The 26731-nt window shown below is 51.5% G+C and overlaps 1 protein-coding gene across 1 annotated transcript in view; it reads left to right on the forward strand.

Annotated features, from left to right (window-relative positions):
- The window catches only part of TRPV4 (transient receptor potential cation channel subfamily V member 4), a 50593-nt gene extending 37904 nt beyond the window's left edge, over nucleotides 1-12689 (forward strand). The window contains exons 8-16 of the mRNA XM_033220680.1: nucleotides 1008-1166; nucleotides 1467-1559; nucleotides 1895-1968; nucleotides 2667-2832; nucleotides 3053-3119; nucleotides 6780-7096; nucleotides 8645-8772; nucleotides 11320-11441; nucleotides 11988-12689. Coding sequence (XP_033076571.1) covers nucleotides 1008-1166; nucleotides 1467-1559; nucleotides 1895-1968; nucleotides 2667-2832; nucleotides 3053-3119; nucleotides 6780-7096; nucleotides 8645-8772; nucleotides 11320-11441; nucleotides 11988-12145 — 1284 coding nt within the window. The 3' untranslated portion in view covers nucleotides 12146-12689. The remainder of the gene's footprint in view (nucleotides 1-1007; nucleotides 1167-1466; nucleotides 1560-1894; nucleotides 1969-2666; nucleotides 2833-3052; nucleotides 3120-6779; nucleotides 7097-8644; nucleotides 8773-11319; nucleotides 11442-11987) is intronic.
- The last annotated feature ends 14042 nt before the right edge of the window (nucleotides 12690-26731 follow it).

Raw genomic sequence — 26731 nt, forward strand, 5'->3', positions numbered from 1 at the left:
GTGGTCCCCCTTCTAACCCTGCCCTGTGGCTTACTGGTCTGTGAGCTTGGCTTCCTTGCAAGACCTCATTTCTGTCATTTTTTGAATTAGTGGCCATCTTGATTTAAATTAGTGGTGGCAGCAGGTTTAGCATCTCAGGTGCAAACTGATTGATTGGTAGTGTCTACCCAGGGAACTGTATGAATACAATTGTGCAGGGCTCAATTATTGATGTCTGCCCTGGGTTCAGAATTGGAGAATTGTGGTAAGTCAATCATTTATCATCTTTGGGCAAAAATTTCTCAATCTTTCTCTCTGAATCAATTTCTGAGAATGGAGGTCAGGATTCATACTTGCAGCAAGCTACATAGATGATTTTGCAGCCAATAGCTTGGTACTATCCACAGATTGGAGTTTGGGAACCATGAGAATAAATGTCCTTTTTTCTTTTTTGAGACGGAGTCTCGCTCTTGTTGCCCAGGCTGGAGTGCAGTGGCGCAATCTAGGCTCACTGCAATCTCCGCCTCCCAGGTTCAAGTGATTCTCCTGCCTCAGCCTCAGGAGTAGCTGGGATTACAGGTGTACGCCACCACGCCCGGCTAATTTTTGTATTTTTAGTAGAGTCGGGGTTTCACCACGTTGGCTAGGCTGGTCTTAAACTCCTGACATCAGGTGATCTGCCTGTCTCAGACTCCCAAAGTTCTGGGATTACAGGCGTGAGCCACTGTGCCCTGCCTGAAAATAAATGTCTTTTAAGGGACTTTCCAGTTCTGAGTTCTGTGATGCTAGAATAGGGCAGAAAGGTACATTGAGGCAGAATTGGGCAGAATTTCAAATGGTGAGTGCAGGAGCTTGGGGCTGATTTTCAGTATCTGTCCAGTTCCCCATGAATCCTTGAATGCAGCTAAGGAATGGATGGAAAGAGAAAGCGCTGTCGGGGCGGAGGGTGGGGGAAAGCACACCCGGGGTAGCCTGCCAGGACCCCCCCACCTCAGGAAGGCAGCCCCTGACCACCCTGCCTCTCACAGAACCGCCACGAGATGCTGGCTGTGGAGCCCATCAATGAACTGCTGCGGGATAAGTGGAGCAAGTTCGGGGCCGTGTCCTTCTACATCAACGTGGTCTCCTATCTATGCGCCATGGTCATCTTCACCCTCACCGCCTACTACCAGCCTCTGGAGGGCACTGTGAGTGCCCAGGGACCGGGCAGGGGCTGGGACAGGCACTGGCTGAGCCATGCAGGATGGGGGCACAACCTCGTCCCTCTGGGTCCCCTGTAGGAGGAACTGGAGAAGGTTTAGGAACAGGTTGGGGAGGCGCCCTCCAACATGCAGGGGTGGCCCTGAGCTGGGAGGAGGGAGACTCAGGAGCAAGAGAGTGAAGGAGGAGGCTACATGGGATCCAGATGTTTTGGGTCTGGGGGAACATCTGGGGGCCAGATGTCGGAGGGGCTGGGTGACAACCTGTGTGCCCTTGCTGCTCCCCAGCCACCGTACCCTTACCGCACCACGGTGGACTACCTGCGGCTGGCTGGCGAGGTCATTACGCTCTTCACTGGGGTTCTGTTCTTCTTCACCAACGTGAGTTCCTGGCCCCCGTGCCCCCCACTCTGCCTGCTCTCCTATTCCTCTTCTCTCCCTGCACCTCTTTTCTCTCCTTCTTCTTCTCTTCTCTCTCCTCCAAATCGTCCTTCTCCTTTCCTTCCTCCTTTTATTTTCCCATTTCTCTTCTACCTCCTCCAATCCCATATTCTCCATCTCTGCTTTTTTCTCCTTTTCTAACAGGAAAGAGTCCTTTGTCTTTTCTCTGTACTAGCCTCTGCCTCCCTGTCTTCTATTGCTTTCTCTGTCTCCTCTCTCCTCCTCTCCTCTCCTGCTGGCCCCACCCCTTTCACGTGCCCCCTTCTGTCTTCCAGATCAAAGACTTGTTCATGAAGAAATGCCCTGGAGTGAATTCTCTCTTCATTGATGGCTCCTTCCAGCTGCTCTAGTAAGTGGAGGTCCCTGGGCCGGCAGCTTTTGGGTGAGGAAGGTGGGTTTGGGCTGCTAGGTCATCCAGATTCAGGAGAGAGGTGATTCTATTAGAATGAATGCACCCAGCCTGGGCAGCTCTAACCCAAAGTCAGGACAAAGCCACAAACAATAGGGTTTTCTGGTTAAAGAAAAATTCTGATTGCTAGGGAGTTATCATATATACCATGGATAGAAATAATTATGCTGGTGAATGATTGCTAATGTCTGCCTGAAGGGCCATGTTAAGAATTTTGCACCTGTGTCTGTGTTTAGTGGGAAAGAGTTGGGATTGATTAATGATGTCTGCCTGGGACACAGGATGAGAGAGTTACTGCGTGTGTGTTACCTCTTTCACGTTTCCCTTAGAGCTGGAGAACGATGAAATTCACTTAGCCACAAAATCTCCACTGAACACCACTAAATCTTTCTTTAGCAATTCCAAGGGGCATCACTTTAGGATCTTGTGGGACCTCAGGATTAATTGCCAACTCATTGAATGTTGTTGTTAACAGAATGCTGGGGAACCCTGCTAATCCACTTTGTTTCTTTCCTGGGGGTCTAGAAAGCATTGGGAAGTCCTGATACCCTGGAGGGCTTGGAGGCTTGTCTCCCCTTCCAGAGCCTCATTGTCCCCTCTCCCCTCTGGCCTCTCTCATGGTCTCTGCTGCACTGCAGCTTCATCTACTCTGTCCTGGTGATCGTCTCAGCAGCCCTCTACCTGGCAGGGATTGAGGCCTACCTGGCCGTGATGGTCTTTGCCCTGGTCCTGGGCTGGATGAATGCCCTTTACTTCACCCGTGGGCTGAAGCTGACGGGGACATATAGCATCATGATCCAGAAGGTACGGGCTGGGAGGGCCCTCTGGACTCGTGTGTTCCTGGAGGGAGCCACACACACCACATGCACACTTATGTGCCTGCAGACCTGAGGATGCCGGGTACTGTGAGGGCAGGAGGCATGGTCTGGACACTGGGGTGGGACCAGGGTGGAGATGGAGAAATGGGGAAAGTGAGAAACCACATGTCTCCTCTTTGCCTCCATAATCCCACTGGGGTCTTTAGATCCTCTTCAAGGACCTTTTCCGATTCCTGCTGGTCTACTTGCTCTTCATGATCGGCTACGCTTCAGGTGAGCTCTGGGTGCTCAGGTGGGCCTGGCAGGGGTGGTGCAAGGATGGGAACAGTAGCCATGATATATTGGGGACAATAGCAGCCTTGCTGAGTTCTTTTTTCTTTTTCTGAGATGGAGTTTCACTCCTGTTGCCCAGGTTGGAGTGCAATGGTGCAATCTCAGCTCACTGCAACCTCTACCTCCCAGGTTCAAGCGATTCTCCTGCCTCAGCCTCCCATGTAGTTGGAATTACAGGCTCCTGCCACCACACCCTGCTAATTTTTTTTTTTTTCACCCTGTTGGCCAGGCTGGTCTTGAACTCCTGACCTCAGGTTATCCACCCATCTCGGCCTCCCAAAGTTCTGGGATTACAGGTGTGAGCCAATATGCCCGGCCACTGAGTTCCTATTTGTGTGCCAGGCACCAGACTAAGTAACATTTCCATCCTTGCCTCCCAACAAGCCTGTAAGCTAAGTGCCTTTATTATCCCCTCTTATAGGAAAGGAAACTGAGGCTTAGGAGGGTTAAATAACTAGCACAAGTTCAAAAGCCAGTGAATGGTGGCTGGGCGCAGTGGCTCATGCCTGTAATCCCAGCACTTCAGGAGGCCAAGGTAGGTGGATCACTTGAGGTCAAGCGTTTGAGACCAGCCTGGCCAACATGGCAAAACCCTGTCTCTACCAAAAAATACAAAAATTAGACAGGCATGGTGGCACGCAACTATAGACCCAGCTACTCAGAAGGCTGAGGCACAAGAATCGCTTGAACCCAGAAGGTAGAGGTTGCAGCGAGCTGAGATGGTGCCACTGCACTCCAGCCTGGGCAACACAGCAAGACTCTGTCTCAAAAAAAAAAAAAAAGTAAAAAGCTAGTGAATGGTAAAACTGGAGTGTCAGCTATTGCTACAAAGGAAGCCACCTAAAGCTTAGTGGCTTAAAATAGCACCCACTTATTATTATTATTATTATTAATATTATTATTATTATTATTATTGTTTGTTTTTTTGTGGCAAGGTCTCTGTAGCTGAGGCTGGAGGGCAGTGGTGCTCTTGGCTCACTGCGACCTCTGCCTCCCGGGTTCAAGCGATTCTCTTGCCTCAGCCTCTCGAATAGCTGGGATTACAGGCCTGTGCCACCACACATGGCTAAGTTTTATATTTTTGGTAGAGATGGGGTTTCACCATGTTGGCCAGGTTGATCTCAACCTCCTGACCCCAAGTGATCCACCCACCTTGGCCTCCCAAAGTGCTGGGATTACAGGCGTGAGCCACTGCACCAGGCCAACTTATTATTGTTTATGAGTCGGTGGGTCAGCTGGGTGGCTGTGCTGCCCTGGGCCAGGTTTGGCTGATCCCTACAGGCTCTTGTGCCTGTGGTCAGCTGGCAGGCTTGCTGCCGGCTGACCAGTCTAGCTAGTATGGACTTGGTTAGAGGGGCTTTGCTATCTGTCTTCCACGTGGTCACTCATCTCTGGCCAGCTAGCTTGGGCTTGTCCACATGGTAGCCTTAGGCTTCCAAGAACATGAGCAGAAGTGTTCAAGGACACCTCCTGGCATGGCATCACTGCTGCCTTACTCTGTTGGCCAAAGCAAGTCCCAAGGCCAGCCTCGATTCAACGGATGGGGAAATAGACGTCATTTCTTTTTTTTCTTTTTTTTTGGTGGAGACAGGGTCTCGCTATGTTGCCCAGTCTGGTCTTGAACTCCTGGGCTCAAGCAGTCCTCCCACCTCAGCCTCCCAAAGTGTGGGATTATAGGCGCGAGCCACGGTGCCTGGCCTAGACTCCACTTCTTGGTGGGAGAAGCTGTAAAGCCACATTGAAGGGGCATGGATACATAAAAGGATAAAATTTAATAATTAAACTACTAGCCCAGGTATTTTCTTAAAGCCTGACATCAGCTGCCTTTGATCCACCTTCTCCCTGATGTCACGATGCCACTCAGAAGCATTCTGGGACCTCAGTGGCATGGGCCATGGGGGAAGGACCAGGGACCAGGGCTGGAGAAACTGACTGGTCCCTGAGGGGTGGGCAATCTGACATCAATGCCCAGCATCCAAAGGGGAGTGGCTGACTCAGGTTAGACCCAGACACATTCACATCTGAGCAGGTTCATCTGGGGACGAACCTGGCACAGGAATCTCATAAGGGTGATATTTTAACCCATGACGGTGGTCAAGGCTATATGTGGATTATTGGGGGGAAGTGGAATTGTGGTTTTCACTGGGGAGATAGGGACAGGGTACAGCTTTCTCCTTCCAGGAATCACACTGGAAAAACTAGACAGTGTTGAGGGTTCAGCGGTTTGGGATTCAGGTCAGCGATCTAGCCCTACTGCAGTCCCAGTTGTTGAAACTGAGGGAAAACAAGGGTTAGAGTAGCAGCTGAGCAGTCAGCTCAGTCACAGGGCTTCTCCTTATAGGATGCACTAGATCTCGGTTCTGAGGCTGACATGACATAAACAGGACACACACGCTTCTCTTCCCACACTTTGGTGCCCATAGCAGACATTACTAATGGATCACAGAACAGTTTTTCTGGTGAGTCCAGACAAGGTCTCAGAATCCTTCTCTGTTGAGAAGGTGCTATACAACTGAAGAGTATTAGCATATGAGTTGAAATCTGCATACTCTGATCTCTGGTTGCAGGCAATATGACATTCTATGCCCCACTGACTGATGAGACTGAGCCTTCTTCATGCTCCCCTCCCTGGCTGGTTTAGGGACAGGTTGTTGCTGCCAAACTGTGTTGAGAAGGAATCTGAAGCTTTACCTGGGCTTAGTAGAAAAGGAGAACCATGATGAGTTTGAGATGTCTGGAACAGGAGAGGCCCCTTAGAGAACATGGCTTTGGGGACAGTCAGGACTGGTGCCTGGTTTCAGCCCCCATTTTTCCTCTCTGGGTTGGGTTGCAGTGGGAAACTGTCAGAGAGAGAGTCTGCCTCTGGGAATAGGGACATTCCAGAGCCCCCAGTACCTATAAGAATGGTAGGTTGCCTTAGGATTTCCCAACACTATTGACATTTGAGACCAGATCATTCTTCATGGCAGGGACCATCCTGTGCATTGTAGGGTGTTGGGCAGCACGCCTGGCCTCCACCCACCTGATGCCAGTAGCACCCCCACCCCCAGTCGTAGCAACCAAATATGTCTTTAGACATTGCCGAATGTCCCCTGGTGGGGAAAATTGAGACCCTCCCTGGACTAGATCCTGAAAACCTCTTCCCTCCCAGTAGCAGGGAACCACCAAGTTGTATAAGGAGGGGTGAACTGTCCCAGGTTGGAAACAGAGCAGGTCCAAACTCCCATGCTTTTCAGTAGTGGGATTGTACCTGTGAGTAGCCACTGCACTCCATCCTGGGCAACATAGCAAGACCCCATCTCAGAAAGAGAGAGAGAGAGAGAGAGGAGAGAGAGAGAGAGGAGAGAGAGAGAGAGAGAGAGAGAACCTCTTCCTATCAGCAAGTTTATGGAAAGAGCAAAGGCTTCAAAGGCTTTGGGATCAGGGGACTTGGGTTTGGTGTGGCTTGGCTGATGTGCAGGGTGACACAGGTCAGCGTGTGGGCCAGGGTGCTCCCCTCATTAGGCCTCAGCTTTCCCCTCCAGCAAATGAAAATGACACCCTCCACCTCTCTGTGCGTGTCCTCACACTCAGCGAGTGCCACCCCCACCCCTCCCACAGCCCTGGTCTCCCTCCTGAACCCGTGCGCCAACTTGAAAGTGTGCAATGAGGACCAGACCAACTGCACAGTGCCCACTTACCCCTCGTGCCGTGACAGCGAGACCTTCAGCACCTTCCTCCTGGACCTGTTTAAGCTGACCATCGGCATGGGCGACCTGGAGATGCTGAGCAGCACCAAGTACCCCGTGGTCTTCATCATCCTGCTGGTGACCTACATCATTCTCACCTTTGTGCTGCTCCTCAACATGCTCATTGCCCTTATGGGCGAGACGGTGGGCCAGGTCTCCAAGGAGAGCAAGCACATCTGGAAGCTGCAGGTGAGGCCCCAGGGCCCCCAGCCCCATCCCACCGGCCACCCTCGTCCTTCCAAGGACACTCACCCGACTAGCTTCCTCGGCCTTCCACTCTGAGCAAGCCGTGTCTTCTCATTCTGCCTCCACTTCCCTGTCTGTAAAATGGGCATCAGAGGCTGCTGCTGACTTCCCGGAGCTGCCTCATGAATTTCGAGGTGGCTTCTTGCCTGGCCATGGACTCAGATTCTCCTTGTGGTTCAGCTCACAGGACACAGTTGGCCCCACCCAGCATGACTGAGTGACTTCTGCCAACTCAGAAAGTGCTCAGTGGGCATCAGCGTTTCAGCAGGGGTCCCACGCTGAGCTCAGGGGCAGCTTTTGTGCTCCAGCACGCCAGCACAGGGATGTCAGCATTCTCACGGGGGTCTTTTACTAGCACCGTGAGCATGCTTCCTAGAGGAGAAACCAATGGGGATGGGGACTGCCTTGGCCCCGGGGAGCTGCAGCCTTTACTTCCCAAAAGCTTTCTATACAATCCTGGGAAGCGCAGGCCCTGGGATCACAGCCCTCCCAGGCCAGGTGCAGCCTACAAACCTGGTGTCCTAATAAACAGTGCTGCCTCATGGCCCAGAAATACAGCACCCATATTTACTTTGACTGTGCATTTCAGGAAAATGGTGCAGTGAAAAAAAAAGGCCCAAGGTTGTCCTCCCAGGACTGGGTCTGAGGGAAACAACTCCGGCCTGCTCTTAACCTTTATCTGTATTGCTTACTTCATTGGGCCTCAGTTTCCCCACTGGGCATTACAGGATGCAAACTGGGCATCCTGTGGGCTGAAGTGCAATGGCACGCTCTTGGCTCACTGCAACCTCTGCCTGCCAGGCTCAAGTGATTCTCCCACCTCAGCCTCCCAAGTAGCTGGGACTAAGGTGTGCACCACCGCACCTGGCTAATTTTTGTATTTTTTGTAGAGATGGGGTTTCACCATGTTACCCAGGCTGGTCTTGAACTTCTGAGCTCAAGATATCGGCCTGCCTTGGCCTCCCAAAGTGCTGAGATTGCAGGTGTGAGCCACTCCACCCAGCCTCAGACCATTATATTTAAAAAAAAAAAAAACTGCAAAATTTAAAAATTAAGAGTTTCCCTATGAAAATCCAGCTTTCTGGCTTTTCTTGAAAAGTTGGAAGCCCCAGGCAGTACAGGGTCTGAATTCCTGCCTGGGAGCCCTCAGGTGGGGTAAGTGGCAACTACCCCCTTAAATGGGGGCATTTGCTCCCTGTTCACCCCAGTCTCCACCCCTCCCTCATGTTCTCAGCACTGAGTGGCGACTGCTGTGTAAGTGTGATGGGGCTTGGACTGCAGCCTTTCTGCACCTGATCCTGTTTCACCCATCTGTTTTCCTGCCTGCCACCTGTGGGTATTTGAGTTTATAAATCCTGTGTCTAGGGGCAGTAGGAGTGTAAATGCCTAGTTCTGGGCCCACCCTGGCCGGTCGTCTCATTTCTGCCATCAGAGCGGCAGGCGCGGGCTGTGAGGCTCACTGATGTCCCTCCTGACCCTCCCTCTCCGCAGTGGGCCACCACCATCCTGGACATTGAGCGCTCCTTCCCCGTGTTCCTGAGGAAGGCCTTCCGCTCCGGGGAGATGGTCACTGTGGGCAAGAGCTCAGACGGCACTCCCGACCGCAGGTGGTGCTTCAGGTGAGGCTAGCGCAGTGGAGCCGGGCAGGCAGGGTGGAACCGTCCCCACTGGCTCGGGGCCCCTGCTGCTCCAGCGTCGTCTACCCATTGCAATTTCTGGAGCCACTGAGGCCCCAAGAGGCCCAAGCAGAGTTCATTTCCACCAGGCGATCTTAGGCAAGTCGGCCCACCTCTCTCAGCCTCAGTTTCTTCATCTGTGAAATGAGACAATGATCGCGTGGGCCCCTAGGCTGGTGGTGTGGATTAGACAGGTCAGCACATGAGAAGTGTTCTGCCAGTGCCCGACGCGCATTGGAACACCACAGGCTCCCCTGTTCCTTGCTCAGCGGGAAGCAGAGACTTGGATGGTGGGTTCATTTCAGAGCATCACCCTCTATCTAGCAAACAGTGGGGTGGGCTCTAGTGCCTTGCGTGCAATGGGAAGCTGAGAAATCTGCAGTTTCCAAGGCTGGAGACCTCACCCAGCCCATCTGCAGAATGACTGTTCCAGAGGCACAGGGAGTGCCAGCTTCTTAGGTGAACCCCTTCATGAATCTTTTCTTTTCAGTTGATTCATTCTTTAAAGTGGTTGTCAGCATAGAGCATAAGCAGAATGTTGTTTGTTTGTTTTGAGATGGCGTCTTGCTCTGTCACCCAGGCTGTAGTGCAGTGGCACCATCTTGTCTCACTGCAAGCTCTGCCTCCTGGGTTCATGCCATTCTCCTGCCTCAGCCTCCCGAGTAGCTGGGACTACAGGCGCTCGCCACCACGGCTGCCTAATTTTTTGTATTTTTAGTAGAGACAGGGTTCACAGTGCTAGCCAGGATGGTCTTGATCTCCTGACCTTGTGATCCACCCGCCTCGGCCTCCCAAAGTGCTGGGATTACAGGCCTGAGCCACTGTGCCTGGCTGAGCATAAGCAGAATGTTTGGAGTCAGGCAGTCAATTTCCTCATCTGTAAAATAGGAACAATAATAGCCCCCACCTCCTAGGCCAGCTGATCAGTTCAATTCCATTTTTTATTTGTTTGTTTTTAGAGGCAGGGTTGCTCAGGCTGGAGTGCAGTGGTATGATCATAGCTGACTGCAGCCTCCAACTCCTGGGCTCAAACAATCCTCCCACCTCAGCCTCCTCATGCCACCATGTCTGACCAATTTTTAATTTTTTTGTAGAGATGGGGTTCTTGTTATGTTGCCCAGGCTGGTCTCAAACTCCTGGTCTCAAGCAATCCTCTCACCTCAGCTTCCCAAAATGCTGGAATTCCAGGTGTGAGCCACCACCCACAGCCTCTGTTCAGTTTGAATCCAAAGCTCAAATCCTAGCTGGGTGTGGTGGCTCACGCTTGTAATCCCAGCACTTTGGGAGGCCAAGGCAGGAGGATTGCTTGAGGTCAGGAGTTTGAGACTACCCTGGGTAACATGGTGAAATCCCATGTCCACTAAGAATACAAAAACTAGCCGGGCGTGGTGGCGGGCACCTGTGATCCCAGCTACTCAGGAGAGGCAGGAGAATTGCTTGAACCTGGTAGGTGGAGGTTGCAGTGAGCCAAGACTGTGCCACTGCACTCCAGCCTGGGGGACAGAGCAAGACTCTGTCTCAAAACAAACAAAAATGAATAGATACAATAATATGTAAAAAATAAAAAAAAAGATAATATGTCAAAACAAATGAGGGGATAAACAAAATGTGGGTTATGCGTACAGTGAAATATTATCTGGACCAGGTGTGGTGGCTGTAGTACCAACACTTTGGGAAGCAAGGCAAGAGGATTGCTTGAGCCCAGGAGTTCAAGATTAACATAGTGAAACCCCGTATCTACAAAAAAAATTTAAAAAAATTAGCCAGGTGTGGTGGCATATGCCTGTAATCCCAGCTACTCGGGGGGCTGAAGTGGGACGATCACTTGAGCCTGGGAGGTCAAGTTTGCAGTGAGCTGTGATCGTGACACTGCACCCCAGCCTGGGCAACGGAGTGAGACCCTGTCTCAAAAGAAGGATTAAAAAAAAATTCTGCTTGGGGAAATGGAAGAGTTTTGGAAATAGACAGCAGTGATGGTCACACAATGTGGATGTGCTTAATGCCACTGAATTGTATACTCAAAAATGATTAAGATGGCAATTTTGTGTGTGTGTGTGTATACACACACACACACATACACACACCAATTTTTTTTTTTTGAGATGGAGTCTCGTGCTCTGTCCCCCAGGTTGGAGTGCAGTGGTGTGATCTCGGCTCACTGCAACCGCCTCCCAGTTTCAAGCGATTCTCCTGCCTCAGCCTCCTGGGTCGGTGGGCGCCTGCCACCATGCCCCGCTAATTTTTTTTTTTTTTTGTATTTTTAGTAGAGGTGGGGTTTCACCATGTTGGCCAGGCTGGTCTTGAACTCCTGACCTCAAATGATCCACCCACCTTGGCCTCCCAAAGTGCTGGATTGCAGGCATGAGCCACCACGCCCAGCTTTGTTATGTAAATGTTACCATAATAAAAAAAAGGAGGGTGTGTGGGGGATGGTGGCATGGGGAACATCTCTTTGGGGCTCCCCATGACCCTCTGCTTGGGCCCCACCAGGGTGGATGAGGTGAACTGGTCTCACTGGAACCAGAACTTGGGCATCATCAACGAGGACCCGGGCAAGAATGAGACCTACCAGTATTATGGCTTCTCACACACCGTGGGCCGCCTCCGCAGGGGTGAGTGGAAGGGTGGGTGCAGAGGGGAGCCCCAGTCCCTTCTCATCACGAATTTGCTTTGAGCAGTCCTGCTCCTTTCTGGGACTCAGTGTCTGTGTCTGCAGAATGAGAGAGTGTGCCCCTGAGTTTCCTCTGCTGCCCGTGAGTGCCTGGGGTACCTCACCTACATGGTTTCATCCTGGACCTCCCTACTGTTGACATGAGCTGGCCTGGGGAGGGAGGACGAGCTCCTCAGCCATCCCCGTGTGGAGAAAACCTTCCTGTTTGTCCAGTAAGCCGTGAGCATGCGAGATGAAGCTGGAGAGGACACGGGCACTCAGGGCATTCGGCTCCAAGCTTGAATCCTGGTTCCTCCGTTCTCTCTTGGGGAGGCACCTTGACCTCTCTTGAGCCCCAGTTTCAACCTCTGTAAAAGGAGCATAGTCACACATACCCCCCACCCCTTCAGAGCACTGTGGAGTGCCCAGTACACAGTAGGCACTCAATATATGCACACTGTCTCTCCACCAACCCCCAACCCCTCCCTCTGATGTGCTCGCGGTGCAGATCGCTGGTCCTCGGTGGTACCCCGCGTGGTGGAACTGAACAAGAACTCGAACCCGGACGAGGTGGTGGTGCCTCTGGACAGCATGGGGAACCCGCGCTGCGACGGCCACCAGCAGGGTTACCCCCCCAAGTGGAGGACTGATGACGCCCCGCTCTAGGGACTGCAGCCCAGCCCCAACTTCTCTTCCCATCCATTTCTAGTCCAGCCGCATTTCAGCAGTGCCTTCTGGGGTGTCCCCCCACACCCTGCTTTGGCCCCAGAGGCGAGGGCCCAGTGGAGGTGCCAGGGAGGCCCCAGGACCCTCTGGTCCCCAGGCTCTGCCTCCCCACCCTGGGGTGGGGGCTCCCGGCCACCTGTCTTGCTCCTATGGAGTCACATAAGCCAATGCCAGAGCCCCTCCACCACAGGGCTCAGGCCCCTGCCCCTGCCTCTCCATTATTTATTTGCTCTGCTCTCAGGAAGCGACGTGACCCCCGCCCCAGCTGGAACCTGGCAGAGGCCTCAGGACCCCGTTCCAAGTGCACTGCCCAGCCAAGCCCCAGCCTCAACCCGCGCCTGAGCTGCATGTGCCACCATTTTTGGCAGCGTGGCAGCTTTGCAAGGGGGCTGTGGCCCTCGGCGTGGGGCCGTGCCTTCTGTATGTTCTGTAGAGTGTCTGGGATTTGCTGGTGCTCAATAAATGTTTTTTCATTGATGGTGGAGATGGCAGGACGATGGTGGGGGTGGGAGGGATGGTAACAGGCATGAGACTACAGCGAAGGAGATGGGAGAGCTAGGAAATGCCTGGGGGAAGCCAGGGGCAGGGGTGAGAGTGAGGGCAGAAGCACTGACCTGGAGGCATTTAGAGTGTTGGTGGTTGGGGGCTGGACTGGGTGGTTGTGATGGTGATGGTGGCCTGAGAGGTGGCTGAGGTGGCTGTAGGGAAGGTGGGGGTGGAGGGAGGGGAGGAGGGTGATGCTGGTGGGGGTAATAATGCTGGTCAGGGAGAGTCAAGTTGGCAGGGCAAGAGTGATGCTGGTGGGGGTGACAGTAGTGCTGGCTGGGGGTAATGATCCCCGTGGAGACAGTACATTTGGGCAGCAGAGAGTAATGCTGGCTGGGGGTTGACGATGCAGGTGTGGGGGCTCTGCTGCTCATCAGGGAACAGTCATGCTGGGAGTGCTGCAGGGAGGTGGGGAGGACGGTTGCCAGGCAGCACAGAGCAGGCGTAGCAGTGGGTGAGCCCGGAGTGTCAGCAGGGGTACTGGGTGTGCACGCGGGTTGCTGTGGTGAGGACCATGGTGGCAGGGGCATATTGGCAGTGCTTGTGGAGCTAGGGTGGGTGGGGGTCATGGTGTTGCTGGCTGAGTGGGATGGTGCCTCCTTGAGGACTGCCTGCCTGTGTCTGTCCACGGGCTTGCATGCCACCTGGAGCTGTGAGCCATGAGCCAGAGGTGAGGCTGACCCTCTTCCCTTCTGTATTAGTCTGTTCTCACGCTGCTGATAAAGACATACTCGAGACTGGGTAATTTATAAAGAAAAAGAGGTTTAATGGATTCATAGTTCCATGTGGCTGGGGAGGCCTCACAATCATGGCAGAAGGTGAAAGGCACGTCTTACATGGCAGCAGGCAAGAGAGAAGAGAGCTTGTGCAGGGAAACTCCCCTTATAAAACCACCAGATCCTGTGACACTATCGCGAGAACAGCACGTGAAGGACCCGCCCCCATGATTCAGTTACCTCCCACCAGGTCACTCCCACGACACGTGGGAATTGTGGGAGCTATAGTTCAAGAGATTTGGGTGGGGACACAGCCAAACCATATCACCTTACCAGGGCAGCCATCCGCCTGGGGTCACACCCAACACCAATGAAGTTCTGAGGCAGCTCCAGATCTCCTGGCATGAGGAGGGACCCCACAAACACCCGCCCTGCTGCCCCCACCCCAAAGCCAAGGAAGCCACAGCCAGCTAGAGTTTCCCACGGTCTCCCAGCTTCGGGTCCAGCCTGGGGCTGGGATCTCACATCCTTCTGAAGCTTCAGTCGAGAAGAGCTTGGTTTTGGGAGGAGACCAAGGCCAAGGGCAGCTGCAGTGGAAAATAGCACGGGGCTTGGGTTGAGCAGTCCTGGATTTGCATCGGCAATGGGTTATTTGGTTCAGGGAATGTTGGTTGAGTCACTTTACCTCTCTGGGCCTCCACCTCTTCATCTGTCAGAGGGGGAGAGTCAGTGGCAGGAGGGACATGAGTCTACCAAGCTCCATGAGCAGGAGGGAGGACTCAGATTATCACCAAGTCTGGCCAGGGGGCTCCAACCCCTGACCTCCTTCTAAATTGCTCTCCAGGAGCAGATTGTACCCCTCGTGGTCCAGGATAGCCCAGTTCTTCCCAGGGCTCCATGATTTTTTATCTGTTCCCACACCCAGACGGGGTCCTCAGCCAGCGCTCTGAACAGGCATCCCCAAAGCCATTCTGCTTAGATGGGTTGTGTCGAAGGCTGCGCCTGAGCCAGTCCCCATATCTGGGTGACAGGGTGCTTCCTGGTGAACCTCCCCAGAACCACAGGGAACCCCAGCTAAGAGTGGCAGTTCAGCTCTTCGGAGGCTGTAGACAAACATCTTTCCCTTAGGCCAGGCTCTGGGAAGGAGTAGCCAAGTGACTGAGCCCCTGGGGCTCAACTCCGAGAAGGGCAGAAGGTCTGGGGCAGAGAGAGAAACACTTTTCCTTTTCCTCTACTCTGACTGAAGTGAAAACACTCTTACTTAAGTTGTTGCTGTTGGGCTCTTCCCCTGGGTTGGTCAGAAGACAAGATGGCCACCTGGATCTTCCCTTACAGCTGGTTGTTTGGGACAAGGAGGGGGCCTATTTTGCCTCGGGTGCTCTTGAAAGGAGCAGAGATAGTGAGGGGGGGACGTTGGCATGTCGGGGAATGTCCTACAAAGCTCTGGATTTGGGACAGGTGCAGTGGGTCATGCCTGTAATCCCAGCATTTTGGGAGGCTGAGGAGTGCAGATCACCTGAGGTCAGGAGTTTGAGACCAGCCTGGCCAATATGGCAAAACCCCGTCTCTACTAAAAATACAAAAATTAGCCAGGTGTGGTGGTTGCCTGCCTGTAATCCCAGTTACTTGGGAGGCTGAGGCAGGAGAATCACTTGAACCTGGGAGGCAGAGGTTGCATTGAGCCAAGATCTTACCATTGTACCCCAGCCTGGGTGACAAGAGCAAAACTCTGTCTCAAAAAAAAAAAAAAAAAAAAAACTCTGGATTTGGATTCAAGAGAACTGATTTGAGTCTTGCCTCAGGAACTCTTCCGGGTATTTGTGGGTAGATTAGAAATGCTCCAAGCCTCAGTTTCCTTATCTGTAAAATGGGCACAGGCTTTGTGATGATTGAGTGATTCCTGGGACCCTTTAAAACCCCTAGGCAGGCTGGGCGTGGTGGCTCACACCTGTAATCCCAGCACTTTGGGAGTCCGAAGTGGGCAGATCACTTGAGGTCAGGAGTTCCAGACCAGCCTGGCCAACGTGGTGAAACCCTGTCTCCACTAAAAATATGAAAATTAGCTGGGTGTGATGGGGCACCCCTGTAATTCCAGCTACTCAGGAGGCTGAGGTGAGAGAATTGCTTGAGCTCCGTTGGGGGTAGTTGAGGGGACGGTGGTGGAGGTTGCAGAGAGCTGAGATTGCACCACTGCACTCCAGCCTGGGTGATAAGTGAGACTCTGCCTAAAAAAAAAAAAAATTCCCCCAGGCAGCAGTTGAATCATAATCAATACCCAAATCAGTAAGGAAGAAGAGAGAATTGTGGTTGTAGTGTTCACGTATTTATGTGATTTGGACAGCAAGTAACAGAAAACTTCCACTGGCAGAAAAAAAAAAGAATATTTACTGTATCAGATAGCAGGATGTCCCAAGTTAGGGAGGATATTAAGGCTGGTCTCTGTGATTCATTAAGGACCCAGTTCTGTCCCTCATGTATTCCTTCAGCATTTAAGTATGGATTCCAACCATGCGTCAGGCGCTGTGCAAGGCAACGCATGCCTGGTGTGCTGGCTTTTTTGTCACGCCAGCTTTCCTCAAGGACACAAGATGGCGCCCTTGATCCAGACATCACATCCAGATTCAGCCTCATTCAGTAGAAGCGAAGACAGCTCTTTCTTTCTCTTTTTCCCTGAAGTGTCCTAGCTGGCCTCTCCTCTTGTATTGTTGACCAGAATTGTGTCATGTGTCCCACACTTCAGCCAATCAGCAGGCAGGAAACAGCAATTGGCCTAAAGAAGGAGATGGCAATATGGAGGAAGGAAGTGACTCCAGCCAGGTCTGGGTTCTATGAGAAAGAGAGGATGTGGGAATTGATGTTGCCTAGGCAACCAGCAGCATCTACTACAGTCCTTTTTGAAAATGTCCACCCTTCACCCCAACATTGTCACCAAGAATGGCTGTGGCTCATTCTGGGTCTGTGACGAGGTCACTTCTCTAGGGGCAGATGGGGTGGGCCTGCCAACAAAATCAAAACACCCTCCCAACTCAAAGAGACTCAGTAACTTCTAAGGTGAGTGTTTAATTAATTTACTTTCATTATTTCATTGTATGAGACAGGGTCTTACTCTGTAGCCCAGACTGGAGTGCAGTGGCACGATCTTGGCTCACTGCAACGTCCACCTCCCAAGCTCAAGCAATTCTCTTGCCTCAGCCTCCTGAGTAGCTGGGATTACAGGCGCGTGCCACTATCTCCCAGCTAATTATTTGTACTTTTTTATAAGGAAATAATTTTGGCTATGAATTTTCCTATGAGTACACTTTTAGCCATGTAGTAAGTTTTTCCAACTGTGATTTTTCTAAATATTTGATGATTTGGATATTAACTATGACTCAATAGCTGTTTGGGGAAACTTAAAAATCTACAAGTCATTGGGATTTTGTTTGTTGCAGTAAAATCTTAAAGATGACCTTTCCCAGTGTTCTGAAAGTGTGGGACATGCACTGGTGGTATGCCAGAATATTCTCAGGTGATACAATGGACATAGGATCACACTTAAAAAACCCATATTCTCGGCCGGGCGCGGTGGCTCAAGCCTGTAATCCCAGCACTTTGGGAAGCCAAGACGGGCGGATCACGAGGTCAGGAGATTGAGACCATCCTGGCTAACACGGTGAAACCCCGTCTCTACTAAAAAAATACAAAAAACTAGCCGGGCGAGGTGACGGGCGCCTGTAGTCCCAGCTACTCGGGAGGCTGAGGCAAGAGAATGGCAGGAACCCGGGAGGCGGAGCTTGCAGTGAGCTGAGATCCGGCCACTGCACTCCAACCTGGGTAACAGAGCCAGACTCCGTCTCAAAAAACAAAACAAAACAAAACCCATATTCTCTTTTCAGTTCTCTGTATTCCCTGACTGTATCAAGGTCTCAGTATGGTGCTTCTGTATTTAAATGCCTTCCCAACATTCACTAATCTTTGTTTTCAAATAGAGAGAAGCCTTAGGCTCAGAACCTCTGGAAGGACATGGTATCTAGGAAGAACTTAAAAACATTTTTAGTGGCTGGGCATGGTGGCTCATGCCTGTAATCCTAGCGCTTTGGGAGGCCAAGGCAGGTGGATCAACCTGAGGTCAGGAGTTCAAGACCATAAGGACTTAGGAACTACAAAATAAAATAAAATAAAATAAAATAAAAGAATCAGCTGGGTATGGTGGTGTGCACCTGTAATCCCAGGTACTCAAGAGGCTGAGGCAGGAGAATCACTTGAACCTAGGAGGTGGAGGTTGCAGTGAGCCGAGATCGCGCCACTGCCCTACAGCCTGGGTGACAGAGGGAGACTCTGTCTCAAAAAAATAATAAAATAAAAAACATTTTAACTTCATCTTATTTTTAGAATAATAAAGCCTTCTCTTTATGGCAAACGATACAGTTTTCTAGATAAAGTAGTGGTCTCAAGTGTAGTTTACAATAAAATCATTTAATAATAAAAATGTAGCCTATAAAAAAGAATACTTAGATGATTTAAGGAACTATATTAAATGAATAAATGTTCATGGAGAAAATGATGACTATGTTCTAGAAATGACTGGTATTTGGGAATTATTAATTTATCCCAAATTGGATAAATGATCACCCTATATCCAAGCTTGATCCCTTTTCACCACCAAGCCTTCACCTCTCTATTTGCATACTCCCTGTGACAGGAGGTTCGTCGTCTCTGAAGACTGTAAAAAAGCAGCATCCTTAGTTTAGTATCTGATGCCCTTCTCCCTTCCCCTGCCCTGTGTGCCCTTCTCCAAGACTGAGCACTTTGGTTCCTTTAGCCGCTCTTCAGGTTATCATCGCAGCTACCAGTTGTGGAGTGCCTACTGTGTCTGACACTGCCATTCAGTCTCTCTAAGACTGAGGAGGCACGGACACTGCAAAAGGTCACACAGCTGATAAGGAGATGAAGTGGGATTTGAACCTGAGGCAGTAGTTCCAAAACCCCAGGCCCTTTGCCCACATGATCTCATTTCATCTTCTGTGTAATCCTGGAAGGTAAAGAATAAGAGGGTTTTTTCCCTTCTTGAACAAGACACAGAGATGAAGTGACTTGTTCAAGGTCACCCAGCTACCTGATGAGTGTGGACTTGAATTCAGATATCATCCCTCTCCAAAGATGCCAAGCTAACCTTCCTTTGCCATGAACTCTTACCATCTTCCCCACCCCAGTTGCTCCGTTCTGCAGGAGGTCTCTTCTGTCTTTTTGAAGGTAAATACTTCCAACAAATGATAAAAATTCACCTGCATTCACTGAACCCTTCGAGTGTCCCAGGCTTGATCTTACTTCTTCTATATATAGCACCTCATTGAAGTCTCATGGGGATTCTATACAGTTGGCACTCTTAATTATCCTCTTAATTATCTTAAATATCCTGGCCCCATATTAGTCATGGTTTGGGGGGCACAGACTTGTGACAGCAAGTCTGAGTACACATTGGCTCATATTACTGAAAAAGACTAGGCATGTTGGCTTCAGGTATGGCTGGATTCAGGGGTTTGAATGAGGTAATCAGGACTCAGTCTCTCTCTTATGTGCCTGTCTCTCAGCTCTGTCTTCCTTTATGACAGCTTTCTTCTTAGGCTCCCCCAAGGTGTTAACCCCTGGAAGCTGCAAACTGACATCGTACCAACTTAACAATCTTAGAGAAAAGAGCTTCTTGTTCCAATCATCCCAGCAAAGTCCCAGGTCCCTGACTCTCACTGGACCAACTTGGGTCATGTGTCCACTCCTGAACCAATCACTGTGGCTTGGGAAGCAGAGTGCTCTCTGATTGGTCGGACTTGAGTTCTTTGGCCATCTCCAGAGCTAGGGGTAGTTAGCTTCTCCCAGACCCAGGGGGCTGAAAGTGGGGAATGGCAGTGCCCTGAGCTAAGTTAGAATGTTGAAACCTGTGCTAGATGGCGTCAGCGGCCCCAAGTCCCCACTCCTCCCTTTATCTGTGCCCTTTACAGTCTAACTTTGTGATGTCCTCCCACCGCGGGCAAAGCATAATTTCCCACACCTGGGCTTGACCGCGTGACTTGTCTTGACCAATGGGATGTTAGCAGACATGCCAGGGCCAGCTCTCAGGAATAGGATAAGAGACACCCAGGCAACCTAGCTGAGATCAGAGGAGCCCTGCGGCGGCATGAGAAATGCATGTTTTTGGATACCATGAGGTTTTTATTTTGTGTGTGTGTGTGTGTGTGTATGTGTGTGTGTAAGTGCAGGCAGCAATAGCTAATGGATACAGACACTAGAAGAGAGAGTAAATAGAACACGGGCAGGCCAAAAAAACTAAATGTCTACTGTATTCCGTATTATAGATGAGGAAACAAGTTCAGAGAGGTGAAGGCTCTTGCCCAGGGCACCTGGCTGCTAAGCGGTGGAGTTGGGACCTGAACCCAGGCATTTTGTCCTCAGAACGTGTGCTGGAGAGAAAGCACTCTGGTCCCTGGGCAGTGAGAGGTAACGAGGCCAGACCACTTCTGCAGTGAAGGCCCTGGCTGTTGCCTGTCACTGTCACGGAGCTCTCAAGCCTGTCAGCATTCACTGAGAGCCTCATACCCCTAACTTTATTCCAGCAAGGACTTCTTATTGTGCGCATGTATGTGTATTTAATAATGATAAGGCATTTGTATGTCATATTTGACAGGAGGGCTTTTTTCTTCCCAAGTTTAAAGCACTACTAGGAAAGAATTAGTGCTACTGGAGGCAAAAACAAAGGGACCCCATCAGAAAAGACAGTTTCGGAAACTCTGGGATCTTAATTGAACAATTACCTCTTATGCCTATGAATGGTTCATTATTACATGCCCTGTTATTATTAGTTGTTATTATTGTTTTAGATGAATGCTGGGAATTTTGTTTTAATCAAAAGCCATATTCAGCCACACTGTTCATCTCCCCACAAAATGCATGCTTCTGACATTTCCGAACGTGATAATGTCGTAGTCGGCAGTCAGTCCCTGCACCTCGCCCAGATAACGGTGTACTTGGATCATTTCAGTTGTCTGGATGGAGCAGTTAAATACTCCAGACCTCTGTTCATGCTGTTATTAATTTTTGGCTCCCTGGTGAAAGCATTTATATAATAATCTAGCACCTCCTTTTATTCTTTAGGAATCCAGTGTCACTGGGGACAATGAAGTGATCTTTGTTCATCCCAAGCTTTTGAGATAGAAATAAGAGGGAGGGCAGTGATGGGCTGGAGGTCAGGATGGGAGAGGCACTGAGTGGTGGAGACCCAAGCGCCACGATTGAGGGGTAGAAGGCTGGCTCAGGAGAGGCCAGGCTGGGAGTCTTGTCTTCTTAGAGGGAATCAGAGAAAGGGGGAAGCAATATGGGTAAGGCACCTGCCATGTATTAGATGCCGTGCTCAGTGTTTGGCATTCATAATCTCAGGAACTGTGTGCGCGAGCTCATGAACCAGTGTTTGTACCATCCTAGAAATCATGCCTCCTCTTCCTTACAACGCCTAAGGCAGTCACCATGACTCTCCTTCCCTTGCCAGGTATTGGTATGGGAATAGTCATGTGACCCAGTTTTGCCCCATGAGACAAGTGGGGAGGTCTGCTGGGGGAGGGGGAATTCTGGGAAAAGTTCTGGAAAGTAAGAGAAATCTAGGGAAAGACTAGCCTCTCTGTTGCTGGTCACTATTGCATCTGGATGTGATGCCTGGAACTGCAGCAGCCACTTTGTGCCCCTGAGGGGCCTTGACAGAACAGAAAGATGAAAAGGACATTGGTCCCTGATGACACCATTGAGCTGCTGCATTAACCAACCGTGAGGCCACCCTGCCTTAAGGCTTCTTATGATTATTCCAGATAATAAATGTTCTTTCTCATTTGAACCAGTTGAGTCAGGGGGATTTTGTTATTTGGCCCAAATCATGCAGATACAAGTACAAATTTGTATCCCCATTTTACAGATGAAGAAAGTGAGGCCCAATCAAGTAAACGCCCATAGCTTAGGACACATAGCCTGGATGTGGTGGAGTTCAACCTTTCAAGGGGGTGGCAGGATTTTTTTTTTTTAAACTACTTAGTGTTTTTGGCCTTTCCAAAAAGCAGGCCCACATTTCCATTTCTCCATAGCAGCAGGCTGTAATGGCTTCTAACAGGTAAGAGCAGGAGAGGTTGGGGTTTGGAGCAGGGACTTAACCCCAGGTCCGCAGTTCTCAGCTTAGGGTCTTCTTAGCACCTCAAGATTCTTAATGACATTAGAGAGTCCCCGTTGCTGTTGGCACTCCTTAGTTTTGGGGGTACGCTCCCTGGATCCCACAGATCTGCCCTTGGCCTGCACAGGGTGGGGCTGCTGAGGTCCTGGAGATTGGCACCAGGGGTCGCTGTCGTCACACTCAGGGGCCTCCTCAGAGGGGTTCAGAAGGAAGCTTGGAACCTGGGGACGTGGTCAGGAAGACCTGTGAGCGCCCTATTGGGTGTGCCCTGAGGTTTTGAGACAGGAAATATCCCATCCCCACCCTCGTACCCTCACCCCAAGAAGGAGAGAAGGTGGTCTTGACTGTCTCTGGAGAGTTCAGGACCAAATTGCTGTGTGCCCTCAGGCAAGTTGCCTCCCCTCTCTGAACCTCAGTTTCCTCTCTTGCAAAATAAGAGTACTCATCCCTACCTCTCAAATGTGGCTTCCTTCTCTTCCCTGGGGGCCTCACCCTTCTTTTGTGCCTAACTCAATACGATGGACAGGACCAGTTAGGGTGTACTAGAAACGAGACCCAGCGACTCCAGGTCAGGGTTGGGTTCCAGTCCTTGCTCTGCCACATACTCATTATGAGTCCTTGTGGTGTAATTGGGGAAACTGAGGTCCAGAGAGGAGAAAGGACTTACCCATTTTCCCCAATTGCAGTAAGAGGCAGGGCTCAGTATTTCCTGAAGTCCTGTTTGTTCCATAGGGTGCAAATAGATGGAAACAAAAACTTAGGTGGTCAAAAAAGTTAGGGAAATGCTGGGTTAAAGCTAAAAGGGGGCCGAGTGTGGTGGCTGATGCCTGTAATCCCACCACTTTGGGAGGCCAAGGCAGGCAGATCACTTGAGGTCAGGCGTTTGAGACCAGCCTGGTCAACATGGCAAAACCCATCTCTACTAAAAATACAAAAATTAGCCAGGCGTAGTGGCACATGCCTGTAATCCCAGCTACTCGAGAGGCTGAGGCAGGAGAACTGTTTGAACCTGGGAGGCGGAGGTTACAGTGAGCCGAGATTGTGCCACTGCAAAAAAGTTAAAAGGGAATCTTGCCTGCAGGATTTGTTAGTGTCTTTAATATGTTAATACGATTTGTGTATCTCCAAGAGCCGGGATAGGCATCTGTTTCTCAAACTCTTTTGACTGGAAAACCCACTTTCCAAAGTGACTGGGAAGTCAGCTGCACTAGGCGAGGACGGGAATACTCCATCTAACTTTGTTGTATGTCTTTTACCTAACAGCTCTGTGCTACCCAGGGGATTTGACCACCCATCTCCTAAGTTAAACCTCACATGGTACGTACATTAAAATAGTAGCCTCATTTTTTTTTTTATTTTATGAGACAAAGTCTTGTTCTGTTGCCCAGGCTATAGTGCAGTGGTGCGACAATGGCTCACTGCAGCCTCGACCTCCTGGGCTCAAGTGATCCTCCCACCTCAGCCTCCTGAGTAGCTGGGACTACAGGCTCACACCACTACACCCAGCTAATCTTCAAATTGTTTGTACAGATGGGGTCTCATGATATTGCCCAAGCTGGTCTTGAACTCCTGGGCTCAAGTGATCCTCCAGCCTTTGCTTCCCAAAGTGCTGGGATTACAGGCGTGAGCCACAGCTCCCCGTCAGAGCCTCACTTTACAGTTGGGAAATAGGTGACTCAGGAGTGATCCCTTGCCTGAGGCCACACACACCTGCACACAGCCTCAGGATGGAACCAGTTCTGTCTGACCCTCAGACAACTACATCCCACAGCACTCAGAGGGGTCCTCTTACAGGACAAATCTGCCCTATCATGCTGTCCACACATCACCTGATGCCACCTCACTCCTCCAGGTTTCGCCACTTCCTTCAACAGATCTGGAAATTGAGGCTCAGAGAGGCACACAAGTCCCCCAGGGTCACACGTGGAGTCACTGGGATACTAAGTTCAGTTTTCCTGCCTCTTCCCCTTCCCCTGCCACTTGCTGGAGAGCTGGTGATGGTGGCAATTTAAACAGAAAACCTTTAGTCCCTTGCTCTCACCTACCGCACTGGCCAGACCCCACCTTCTCCGGCAACGTTGGGGGCGGGACGGGGTGTGGGCCCTTTAAGAGCACTGGGCAGGCGCAGTGGTGCTGGGCATACGTGGAGCTGGGCGTGGAGTCCAGGCTGCAGCCGAGGGAGCCGAGTAGGGCAAAGTTAGGAGTCGCTGTTGGATGGCAAGTTCAGAAGTTGGAACTTGTCTCAGTTTCCCCGCTCCAGAAATGGGGTTGTGATCTAAAGACAGGGGTATGAGTGAAGAAAACACAGAGCCACTCTGAAAAGGTGAGTGTCCACTAACATAGCTTCCTCTATCCAAGTCTGCACCTGAGCCCCTGTGGCCTCCTGGGGCAGCTCTGATCTCTGTAAGGTCACCTGTCTCTGACCTGGGGTGATCTTCTAATGGTCGCTATGACAGGAAGTGATAGCCGAGGTTTTCTGCACACCTGGCTACCATATTAGACAGCTCTGTGGTAAACGGTGTGAGCCCAGGACAGCTAAATAGAGAGAGAAGGATTCTAGTGTCAGAACAGAGACCTAGAGAAGGACTGCAGCTCCCACCTGGGACCTGGACGAAATGGTGGCTTCTCCTCTCTCCCTCAGCCACCGGGACGTCTGGGCAGTTGGGGCTCTGGGACCCAATGCTGGGCCCGGGTTCTGGAGCCACATTGGCCACATTTGGCGGTTGACAGTTGTTTTCTATTCTCTGCAAAGGGTTGCAGCTGGGAACTCAGACTCAAAATCAGACAGGCCTGTGTTCTCTCCCAGCCACTTCATCATTCTTTATCCTCAGCTGTGTGCCTTTGGGCAAAGTGATTGCTCTATGGGCCTCACGAACCTTGTCTGTGAGTGCACGCACCTGCTGTGCTGAGTGGTTGTGAGAACCAAGTAATGTTTAGCCCTGAACCTGGTATCTGGTCTGCCTGTAGTAAGTGTGGGATCTCGGTAATTGTAGCAGTGATAGCAATGCTTTGGTCACCTGTCCTCCCCCATCAATGTGGTAATCAAAGGTGATTGATTGTATAAAGAAACCATGCTAGAATGGCCACCAGAGGGCACTTTGAGACCAGCCAGCCCAGTTCCTAGATGGGGAAACTGAGGCCCAAGGAGGCACAGGGAGTCAGGGCTAGAGCCCCAGCTGCGTTCCTGGGCCCAGACCTTGACTGTGCCATGCGCCCCCGCATGCCATGCGCACAGACCCCATCCTGCGGAGGATGAGGAGGTTTTTCCAGGATAGCAGGTGCGTCCTCTGCCCTGATATCCAAATGTGAGAGACCCGGCATGGAGAGTGGCTCCAGCCTCTCCCGGTTCCCCTCTCCTGATGCCCAGTGTGGGTACGCCTGGCGGTTGACCAAGGACATGGGGACCTGGGTGACCAAGTTGGTGCTTGGGTGGCCCCAGTAGTGACGACTGGGAACAGCTAAGCCATAGGCCATCTCCCAATACAACACCTGGCCCTAGACCTTGGTTCCCTGCCCTGCTCCCTCCCGAGTGCTGACACTGCTTTTGCCTGCTCGAATTCCATCTCTGGTTCTGGTGCCGCCCCCTTGGGAAATGGATTGGTTAGGGTCACTCACGGTGGCATTGTCAGGACTGGAACCCAAGTCTAGCCCACTGCAGAGGCTAGGCCTGCTGGGCTTGCCCTGTCCCGGCTCCCCTGGGTTCCGGATGCCCCCAGGCGGGCTTTGATTATGAATGGGGGTGAGGGTGGGGCTTGCAGCCAGAACACCTCGCTCCCTCTCAATATCCTTGTGGCCGTTGGTCAGGTTGTGTCCTCATATGTAAAATGGGCATGATTTTATCACCTACCTGATAGACTCAAGTGAGATCAGAAAAGCGCTCTGTCGATTGCTATTTATACTAGTTGTGTCCTATTTGTGACGATTCCTGGCAGACTTTCACGCAGCTCTGCCTTTCCCAGCTCCTTACCCAGCTGGGCCCAGCTCCTGCTCCCCAGGGGCTGGGGTGATGTGCTTGGCTCATTGACCCAGTGCAGAAAGGCCCGGGTCCCCCCCGGACACAGTCCGTTCCTCTCGGAGCCTCTGTTTCCTCTTCTGTGGACTGGGTAGTATGTGCTGCCCAACTTGGATGCGTGGTCTCAGGGAGGTGGACCACCCACCGCAGAGTCAAATCCAAGGCGTCCCCTCTGCCCCATCTCTGCCCTGGACTTCACCATTGCCAGCCACCCTAGCAGGGCTCTGTGAATGGGAGGGGAGGCCTGTCTTAGTTGGAGCTCTCCAGTTCTCCGGCCCTAATATTGGGTTAGGAGGCTGGGGGAGAAGAGATGGGAGGAGGCGAAGGCAGGAACGGGACACAGGGAAGAGTCCATGTTGTGAGGTTTGAACCCCAGCTTCCCACAGATTTGCTGTGTGACCGCGCACGGATTGCTTCAAGTCTTAGTTTTCTCCTCTAGACCGCCTCCCACCCTGCCAGGGTGTTGTGCGGCTCTGGCAAGATACAGTATGTAGGAAGATGCCTGGTCCACAGCCAGGGCCTAATAAATGCTGAGCTCCCTGGGGCAGGGGTGGTCTCCTGCAAATCCCCAGGCACCAGAGCAGGGGGTGGGTGGGCACTGGGGTGTCTGGCCTGGCTGAGATGCAGTTGGCCACGGAGATGGCTGCCGCCTAGCCACTGTGGTCTGTCCCCAGCCCCACTGCCACCATGGCCCCTTGGAGCATGCCAGGTACAGAGGAAGAGCTGGGAATACATTGTGATGGAGGGGAGATGCCCCCTCGAGACCACCATAGAGGGAATAAGGAAGAGGGCCCCCGTTTGGTTCTGTCTCTGCTGCTCTGGGGATCGACTGCTGGCCGTGACTAGTGGCCATCAGCCTGTGTGCTAAATGACAATGTCCATCTTGAAAGAGCTGGAATAGGGGAAGCACTGGGTGCGGAATGCCCCACGCACAGGAGGTACCCGGAGGTTCCTGGCCTGCTTCCCTCTTGGGCTGCAAGCCTGGTCAGCTGGGAGGAGACAGCCCCCTTCACTCCTAAGGGGAGGAAGAAAGAAAACGAAAACAAGAGCTACAAAAGCAACCCGACAGC

Source organism: Trachypithecus francoisi, unplaced genomic scaffold (assembly GCF_009764315.1).
Source record: "Trachypithecus francoisi isolate TF-2019V2 unplaced genomic scaffold, Tfra_2.0 Lachesis_group11, whole genome shotgun sequence".
Taxonomy (NCBI): Eukaryota; Metazoa; Chordata; class Mammalia; order Primates; family Cercopithecidae; genus Trachypithecus; species Trachypithecus francoisi.